Source organism: Sus scrofa, chromosome 17, assembly GCF_000003025.6.
Source record: "Sus scrofa isolate TJ Tabasco breed Duroc chromosome 17, Sscrofa11.1, whole genome shotgun sequence".
Lineage (NCBI taxonomy): Eukaryota > Metazoa > Chordata > Mammalia > Artiodactyla > Suidae > Sus > Sus scrofa.
The window spans coordinates 37263349-37273314 of record NC_010459.5 but is presented as its reverse complement, the minus strand read 5'-3'; the positions used below and the strand labels follow the sequence as shown (position 1 = coordinate 37273314).

The 9966-nt window shown below is 51.9% G+C and overlaps 1 protein-coding gene across 8 annotated transcripts in view; it reads right to left on the bottom strand.

The window, feature by feature from the left end:
- ZNF341 (zinc finger protein 341) overlaps positions 1052-9966 on the bottom strand; it is a 48305-nt gene continuing 39390 nt past the window's right edge. For 4 of the 8 annotated variants that reach the window (XM_021077488.1, XM_021077492.1, XM_021077491.1 and 1 more), the window contains 3 exons: positions 9683-9815; positions 4321-4432; positions 1054-4059 (listed from right to left, as the gene is read on the bottom strand). In XM_021077488.1, coding sequence (XP_020933147.1) covers positions 3309-4059; positions 4321-4432; positions 9683-9815 — 996 coding nt within the window. In that variant the 3' untranslated portion in view covers positions 1054-3308. Of the gene's footprint in view, positions 4060-4320; positions 4433-9682; positions 9816-9966 lie in introns of all 8 variants that reach the window. The other 4 variants (XM_021077490.1, XM_021077493.1, XR_002339879.1 and 1 more) reach the window with 3 other exon arrangements.

The following is a 9966-nucleotide window of genomic DNA, read 5'->3' as shown; positions in this document are numbered from 1 at the left end:
CTTTGTGTCTCTGAGCCAAACTTTCTTCATCTGTAAAATAAGGAAAGGGACAACTCTCACCTAATGAGTCTGAGGTGATGTGACATAAAAGGCTTATTAGCACAGTGTCCATCACATGGAAGCTTGAAGCATATTAGTGATCTGTTGTGATCTATCCATTTCCCCCAAATCTCTGCCATGCTGGACCATCTGCCAGCCGCGGAACATGTCAGGCCTTGAAGACTGTCACGGCTGGAGGTCTTTGCTCACACCTGGGCTCTACCTAGCATGCCTTCCTCTCTCTGTCCATCTTCTGTGTCAAGGCCTGGGTCAGTGCTACCCCCTCCTCTGAGACTTCCTGTCCCACCGGTCCCTCCCCTGGCCTTTCTGAGGGCTGGGTTCACTACTGCCCTCACTCATCCCTCCCACTGCGTCACACCCTTCCTGAGCATGTGCGGAAGTAGCCTTGCTCTGAGCTCCAGCCACAGGCCCACCACAGATATCTGAGGGAAGTGCCAGCTTTCAGGGAAACTCAGTGATCAAACTGAGTCCGACAGTCCTCCCGCATCCTGCCCTGTGCCCTCCCGAGCCTCAGCATCCTCTGCTGTAACTAAGGCAACGTGGTCCAACAAGGCAATGGTGAAGATAAAGGAGAAAGCATTGGTCAAGGCCCCCTTTCTCCCTCCCCGTCTCCCAGGGAACCTGGTTTGCTTTCCCCGCTGGACTAACTAGATAGAAATGGGGAAGGGGATGCTGGGTGTGGGGGCATCCAAGGCCACCCAGAGGTCTCCTTGAGGTGGTTCTCTGGCTCTGTCAGAGTTTCTGATTCCAAAGGGTTTGGGGGCAAGGCCCAGGATCTTGCATCTTCAGAAGTGAGTATAAACCTCTTCCTCTGGGTGTTTCCATGGGCTATGTTCTAAAGTAACACTAAACCTCTCCGTGGCTATTGGGGCAGTGTAGCTGTACATGTGAGGAGCAACCAGACCCCCTCAGCACCCCCACGCTTTGGAGCAGAGAATGCTGCCACCTAGGGGCTACAAAAGAAACTGCCAGAACTAGGGCCTGAGCCATGTGGACAGACATTTTGATAAAAACATTTATTGAGCACTTTCTGAGTCCCGGGCACTGTGCCGAACTCTTTGCACATTTCATCATACTGGATCCTCAAGGCAGCCCTATGAGGTAGAACTGTCATAAGTCTCATTGTACAGATGAGGAAAGTGGGGCTCAGAGAGGTAAAGTGACTTACCCAAGGTCACACAGTGAGTGTCAGCGCTTGGATTTGAAGTCAGATCTGGCTGATGGTTGCAATCTAATCGCAACTGGAGTCCCTCCTACATGCCTACATCACAGAGTTGTCTGGGATTGCTGTGGGGAACATAAGAGATAAGGTCCAGCAGATAGGGACTATCACCTTATTAGGCAAGAGCAGCTTGACTAGAGGCTGCCCCTAGGCAGCCTGAAGGAGGGGTGGGTGGGACTGCCCTGTCTTCTTTCTTAGGCAGCCCAACCACCAGGCTGGACCAGCCAGACTCCAGGCCACTCAGGCATGCCATTGCCCCTGCCTCATTTCCCAGAATGCTGCAGGACTTCCCAGCAGGATAGGGGACCCAGCGAGGTGGCCTTGGGCCAGGGTTTACAGATGACATTCCAAAAGGACCTTGACCAATGGCTCGCTTCCATTGGGAAGGATCTCGAGTCTGCTCCCAGAGGGCCCAGACCCAAAGGTCAGCATCCAGCAGGTCCATGGGAACAAACACCCTGGGTCCCTCACTCCGAGGCCTGGATGTAGACGGGCACAGCAAGCATGGCACAGGGACCCTCGGCCCCTGCCTGCAGCTCCGCCAGCGCCAGGTTGGAGCCCAGGCCCTCCGCATGCCCAGGCACCACCAGCTCAGGTTCGCCACCCACTGTGCCCCCCACCACGATGGACAGCACGGCATCCGGCTCTGAGAAGGGAGGCTTGCCCGGGGCAGCCTCGGGCACTGGTCCAGCCCCTGCGTCCTTCAGCTCCTCCAGCCCCAGCGGGTCAGGCAGAGGTGTCACCACCTTGCACCCACTACTGCTGCCACTTCGAGGGACAGCCCTCCTCCGAGGGGGCCTTCGGGCTTGCAGGTCCTTGTCCTTTTGGGGGCCAAGGCGGCAGCGGTGGTCCTTGAGGTATTTGTGGCGGGAAAAGCCCTTGGCGCAGCCGGCGCAGCGGAACTTGTAGTTGCCCGTGTGGGCGCGCTGGTGCTCGGCCAGGTGGGCGCGGCGGCTGAAGGACTTGCTGCACAGGGCGCACTTGTGGAGCTTCATGCCTGGGGGGCAGGGAAGAGGCAGTGAGAGGCACCCAGACCCTCTACCCTGCAATGGTGCCTCGACACTTGGAATAAAACCCAGTTTCTCAGCTTGCCCTACGAGCATGGGTGTGATCTGGGTCCTGCTCCCTCCAGCCTCGTCTCCCACCTTCTCCCAGCCACATATTCTGTGCCAGCCACACCCGTTCTCCTCAAATGCCCCCTGCCTCTGGAGGCACTTTCTGTTTCTTTCTGCCTGGAATAGCAAGCTCGGCCCGAAAAACCTTGGCTAACTTTGCCAGGTTGCCATCATCCCTCTCCTCTCTGGCCTGCCTGCCTCACCCCGGCCCCTGAGACCATTCCCCCCAGAACCTCTTCACCACACTCCCTGCTCCAAACCCTCCATGGGTTCAAAGCCCATCCCTTCCCCTCTCAGCGCCAACCCCCTCCTCTCTCCTCTCTTGTTCTCTGAGCTCCAGGCCTTCCACGCACCTTTCCAGGTCTCAAACACACCTCAGTCTCTTCCCTCTCTCAAGGCCCTGCCCTTGCTGCTCCCTCAACCCAGAAGCTGTTTCCTGGTTCTTCTCATCCCTCGGACATGGCTTTCATGTCACCACCTCTAGGAGGCCTCCCTGATACCCACCTCTCTTCTTTCTCTGCCCCCTCACTCTGTTTATTTCCATCTTGGCTGTAACATACTTACTCGTTTGCTGTTCATTGTCAATCTCTGCCAATAAATGCTAGGCTTCCCCTGGAGGGCAGGGTGGGGTTCTGCCCAGCTCCCCCATGGTACCCCTAGTGCCCAACACATGGCGGATTCTCAATAGTTACTCACTAAATGAATCACTGGTGCTTCCGTGTCCACCATGAAGTCAACTCCATCCCACACGCAGCCTGTGGCCCCCTCAGCCTCCTTGGGATGATGGTTCAGAGAGGGCAGTAACTCGTCGGAGGCCACCCAGCAGGATGGTAGTGCCCCAAAATCAGGCCCAGGGCCTCTGTCTCTAAGTCCTCGAACTACTCTCCCAGCTTTCAGACTTTCTTTAGCCACTAGATCCTTCCTGTAAACCAGTGGTTGTTGACCAGGGTGACTCTACTCCCCAGGGATCTTTTGGCTCTTCTCCTAGAGACAGTTTGTGTTGTCATAACTGTGGGGTAGAGGCCAGGGATGCTGCTGAACAATCTACAGTACTCAGGGCAGCCGCCCAAAACAAAGAATGATCCAGCCCCAACTATCAATAGTGCTGATATTGAGAAACCATGTTCTAGTCCCAGTGGTACGTGGAAAGCCAGCCATGCTGCTCTGGGGAAGCAGCAGCCCCAGAGGAAGCTCCATGGAGCCCCCAGAAAACTGAGAAGTGGTGTGGAGACGCCCCCACTCCACACGCCTGCTCTGCTGAAGGGACCGAGGAACCTCCCAGGCCTTATCTTGGACCCAGTCAGAATCAGATCTCCACCTGACCCACACCTCGAACGCAGCGGGTGCCTCTGATTTATAGTCATCTCCTCCTGTGTCAGCTTCCTCCTCAGCCTGGGGGACTGTCTGATGCACCTCTGTGCACCCTGAGAACCCAAACACTGGCCGGGCTCATAGGAGCGCAGGTCTGTGGGCCGGGATGCACCAGGCAGGGATACTAAGCCTCCCAGGGGGTGTCTGCTCTTTCCAGTGGGCCTGCCCAGGGGGGCTTGAGCTGAACTAGACCCTTCTGGCAGGTCCAGGGGCCACTTACCCGAGTGGGAGAGGATATGAGCCTTCAGCTTGTCTGGCCGGTTGAACTCTTTACTGCAGCCCGTGTGTGTCCTAGAATCCAAAACCCTGGTCAGGGGAGCTCTCGAGGCTCAGGACTCTCTTGTTGGCCCTGCTGTTCATCCTGGGCCGAGGGGGCTCCTCGTCCACCTTAAGGGCTGGGCGAGGGGGCAGGGTGGCAGGGTGGCAGGGTGGGGAGTGAGGTGGCCAGGCAGGGCCCAGGACAGGACAAAAGGACAGAGAGCCTGAAGCCCTCACCCTGACACTCCTAGCAGGATAAATCTGGCCCCTCCCGCCCACGCCGGCTCCACTCACGAGAAGGGGCATTTGTATTTCTTGAATGGCTCATGGATCAACATGTGTCTCTTCAGTTTGTCCTTGCGGTTGAAGGCGGACTCACACACTGAGCATTTGTAGGGCTTCTCTCCTGCAGGAGGAAACAGATGAAGGACTAAGGGCACCATAAGAGGGAGTCTGACTGTGGGGTGCAGGGTCCCCACCAGAGGACAGCAACCCCTCCAGGGAGGTGGCCTGGGGGCAACATTGCTGCTCACTCCTCAGGACTTTGCTTTGCCAAGGAGAAGAGGGGGCTCTTGTGGAGGGTCAGGAAAGGCCTCTCTGACGAGGCAACACCTGAGGTGAGTGAGACCTGAGGTAGTGAGGGAGTGAACCACGCAGAAATCTTGGCGAGAGGGTGGCCGGCCGGAGGAGAGGTGGGGGCGCTGGATGGGTCTGAGGAACAAAGGGGAGGCGCGTGTGGCCAGAATGGAGCGGGGGTGTGTGTGTGGGGGGGAAACGAGCCAGAAGAGGAGGTGGGCATGGCAGCCAGCCCAACAGGGAGGCCTGGAACACCACAGTCACCAGAGGGGCTGAGCAGAGGGACAGGATCTGACGGGAGGGTTTCACAGGCTCCCTCTGGCTGCGTGCAGAGAACAGGCTGAGGGGGTGAGGGTGGCGGCAGGAAGGAGGCTGGGTCAAGAGACGGGAAGTGGCCAAGTACAGGCGCTGTTTGGGAAGCAGAATCGGCAGCGCTTGTCAATGGATCGGCTGTGGGGCGTGAGAGGAAGAGAGTCAGGGATGAGGCGAAGGTGTGGGCTGAGTGACAGGGTGGATGGTCCTAACATTTACTGAAATGGGTCTGCCACGGGGAGGGAGGAACTACACCTTATTTAGCTGAATCCTTGCAACAACCCATGAGGTAGGGACTAGATGAGAAAACTGAGGTTCATGGTCCACACTTAGTGTTTGGGGGAACTAAAATTCCAGCTCAGCAGTGTGACCCAGAACCCACCTGAGTTGCTCCAGATCATCTGCTGCAGAACCCATGGGTGGGGCTGGGGGTGGTGAGGGAGCAGCTCTGACCTGAAAGGGGCAAGAGGTCACAACCTGTCCTTTGGAAAAGGGCTATTACTGGGCTGTTTTATTTCCTGTCGTAACTTCCTCTCTGTGCTCCCTCTGGAACGAATAAAGTACTTTTTAAAAATGTCAACCCAGTGACTAAGGAAATTCTGGTCCTTACAAAAGAATGTTTTGCAGTCATGAAAAAGATTGAGATTGGGAGTTCTCATCATGGCTCAGGGGCTAACAAATCCGACTAGGAACAATGAGGTTGAGGGTTCGATCCCTGGCCTCACTCAGTGGGTTAAGGATCTGGCATTGCCATGAGCTGTGGTGTAGGTCACAGATGCGGCTTGGATCCCATGTTGCTGTGGCTTTGGTGTATGCTGGTGGTTACAGTTCCAATTCGACCCCTAGCCTGGGAACTTCCATATGCCATGGGAGTGGCCCTAGAAAAGACAAAAAAAAGATTAAGGTTGATCTGTGTTTCCTGATCTGGAAAGATCTGCTGCCACCACATTGCTAGGGGGAAAAGAAAAGAGTAGGACAGCTTAATTCAGTCCCATATTTGTTAGAAAAAAATATAATCCTCATACTCCAAAACAGCCCTGGCCGTATGTGTTTATATACATACAGAACATGCAGGGAGGAGTTCCCATTGTGGCTCAGGATGTTACAAACCCACCTAGTATCCAGGAGGATGCAGGTTCAACCCCTAGCCTCACTCGTGGGTTAAGGATCCAGCATTGCTGTGGCTGTGGTGTCAGCCGGCAGCTGCAGCTCCAATTCGACCCCTAGCCTGGACACTTTCATATGCCATGGGTGCAACCCTAAAAAAAAAAGAGAATATGCAGAGAGAAAGGCAGGGGAGGGCATACACCAAAATGTCAGTAGCAATTAGGACTTAAAGGGGAATTTGACATTTTACTTTATGTACTTCCATATGGCTCCCATTTTTTACAATAAAGCATGTATTACTTTTCAATAATAATTATTGGAGGAGTTCCCATCATGGCACAGTGGAAATGAATCCAATTAGGAACCATGAGGTTGGGGGTTCAAGCCCTGGCCTCTCTCAATGGGTTAAGGATCCAGCATTGCCATGAGCTGTGGTATAGTTTGCAGACGTGGCTCGGATCCCGCGTTGCTGCGGCTCTGGCATAGGCCGGCAGCAACAGTTCCAATTAAACTCCTAGCCTAGGAACCTCCATATACCGTGGGTGCAGCCCTAAAGGGTCAAAAGACAAAAAGAAAAAATTTTTTAAATAGTAAGTATTGGAAATGCCTAGTGACTTAGGAAGGTTAGGATCCAGCTTTGCCACTGTGGTGGTGTGGGTTTGATCCCTGGCCCAGGAACTTCCACATGCCATGGGTGCAGCCAAAAAAAGAAAAATATACTATTTTTAAAATCATAAAGTAAGCCATGTGGTAATATCTACCAAAATTGCCAAAGCATTTACTTTTTTTTCCTCTATTGTGGTAAAATATACATAACATAAAATTTGCTTTTTTTTTTTCTTTTTTTGGATGCCCCATCACATGTAGAGTTCCTGGGCCAGGGATCAGATCCAAGCCACAGTTGCAACCTACGCTGCAGCTGCAGCAATGCTGGATCCTTAACCCAATGTGCCGGGCTGGGGATCAAACCTGCATCCCAGTGTTCCTAGGATGCCACCAATCCCATTGCACCAGAGCAGGAACTCCCCTTTATAACCATCTTTAACTGTAGCGTTTCAGTAGCATTGAGTACATTTGCTACCATCACCACTATCCATCTCCAGAATTTTTCATCATCCCAAACTGAAACTCAGTACGGCATATACATTTTAACCTAGCATTTCCACTGCTAGCAATCCACACAACAGATATACTTCCAAAAGCCTTTCAAAGGACTCACACAGCATTGGGTGTACAAACTAATTGCTGAAAAGATAATTTAAGTGTCCATCCACAGGGTAGTGGTTAAATCAAAGACAACAGATGCAGGAGAATACTATGCAGCTGAGAAAAAAGGTGTTATGAGGAACATCTTCAAGGCACATTGAAAACCGAAGAAAAGAAAGGAACATATTCGAGTTACAGGTGTTCCCATCACGGCGCGGGGGAAATGAATCCGACTGGGAACTATGAGGTTGTGGGTTCAATCCCTAGCCTTGCTCAGTGGGTTAAGGAACTGCCATTGCTGTGGGCTTTGGTGTAGATCACAGATGCGGCTTGGATCTGGTGTTGCTGTGGCTGTGGTGTAGGACGGCAGCTATAGCTCCCAAGTGGACCCCTAGCCTGGGAACCTCCATATGCTGCAGGTGTGGCCCTAAAATCCAAAAAAAAAAAAATTATATATATATATATTTTTTATTATATATATATATAAATAAAATAAAAAGAGAAACATCCTAGTATGACCCAATGTATGCAATAGAATCTAATGTAAAATCAATCATGGAATAAATGATCTCTTAAAAAAATATAGAGTTATAAGCTCACTTGTGCAAAGGTAAGCAAGTGTTTTGTATAGATGTAAAATACAACCAGAATGACCCACATGAGACCACTAACAATGATCACTTTGGGGAAGGGGAATTAGGAGTACTTTTCAAACTACAAACTCCAGATCATAACCCAATGGTGGTTATTTTAACAACCAAAATTGTATAGATAAAAAATACTGGTTTGAAATTTTTTGTTTCAATATATTCTGTGTGTATACACATATTACCTGTGTTGCATATAAATGTATTCTTTACCATAGGTGATAGTAAAAAAAAAAATTAAAAAACTTTGGATTGTACATCTGAGGAGGGGGAGGGTATTTATTTTCATTATATATGCTTTGTAAGGTGAAAGATCTCCTCAGGTTCTCTCAATCTTTAGATCCCTTCCTCCCTCCCTCCCTTCCTTCCTTTCAGCTTTTTAGGGCCGCACCCACGGCATATGAAGGTTCCCAGGCTAGGGGTTGAATCAGATCCACAGCCACGCCAGATCTGAACTGCATCTGCAACCTACACCACAGCTCACGGCAATGCCGCATCCCCATCCCACTGAGTGAGGTCAAGGATCCAGTGTCCTCATGGATACCAGTCTGAGTCATTACCACTGAGCCACGACGGGAACTCCTAGACCATTTCCTGTGTAAAACAAAACAGAATGTTTTAACTAATAAAAAAAAAACTTTAGGGAGTTCCCATCATGGCTCAGAGGTTAACGAATCCGACTAGGAACCATGAGGTTGCGGGTTCAATCCCTGGCCTCGCTCAGTGGGTTAAAGGATCCGGCAATGCTGTGAGCTGTGCTGTAGGTCACAGACGCAGCCCGGATCTGACATTGCTGTGGCTGTGGTGTAGGCCGGCAGCTACAGCTCTGATTCGATCCCTAGCCTGGGAATCTCTACATGCCATGTCCCTAAAAGAGACAAAAAGACAAAAAAAACAAACAAACTTTAGGAATTCCCACTGTGGTGCAACAGGATTGGCAGTGTCTCTGGAGCGCTGCGTCACAGATCACTGGCCTGGCACAGGTGGCATTGCTGCAGCTGTGTTTTAGGTCTCAACTGCGGCTCGGGATCTGATTCCTGGCCCAGGAACTCCATGTGCCATGGAGTGCCAAGAAAAGGAAAAAAATAAAAAATAAGTAACAATAAAGGACTGCATCCATTTAAAAAAAAATTTTTTTTTTTTTTTTTTTTTGCTTTTTAGGGCGGCACCTGCAGCACATGGAAGTTCCTAGGCTGGGGGTCAAATCAGAGCTACAACTGCCAGCCTACGCCACAGCCATAGCAACAGAGTATCTGAGTTGTGTCTGTGACCTACACCACAGCTTACGACAACGCCGGATCCTTAACCCACCAAGCAAGGCCAGGGATCAAACCCACAACCTCACAGTTCCTAGTCAGATTCGTTTCTGCTGTGCCATGACGGGAACTCCTAAAAATATTTTTTAAATTAAGATAAAATTAAAAGTTAATGTGTCTCAAGTGGGGAACTAAGGAGAGGGGGTTTTGTCTGGGTTTGGGAGGGAGTTTGGCATTGAAAACAGCGCCCCCCACCCCAAGGGCTCCGAATGGTCAGAGGGGGCTGACTCTCGGGCAGAGCTAAGCCCCTCTACCAGCCCCCAGGGGCTCATCTCTCCTCTTTGTGGTGGGGACCCCTTGTTGACTTGAGAGAACGGGTGGGTGGGAGGCCAGGAAGGAGAGGGGGAATGGGATAAAGGGAGGGATGGGATGGGGAAGAAGGCTGAGGGAGATGGGAGGGAAGGCCAGAAGGGGATGGGAGGGGAACAGAGAGGGACTTGGGGAGAGGGGAAGGGGGACTGAGCAGGAGTTGGTCGGGGGCAAGATACCCACCTGAGTGGATGTGAGCATGCAGTTTGAGGTAGTGCTCCCGCCGGAAGAACTTCTTACACACCTGGCACTTGAACCTGCCCCCACTGCCATGGGTGGGCAGGTGACGCCGCAGGTAGCGTTCACAAGGAAACACCTGGCAGAACAAGGAATCGGTGTTAGGTCTGACCCCCAGCCCTCACCACATTCTGAGTTCAAGGGACCCCTCATTACCAGCCTTTACAGAAACACCCTCCTTTCTGCCCACCAAGGGGTCAGGGTCCACAGGGTCCAGCTCAGCCTTTAGA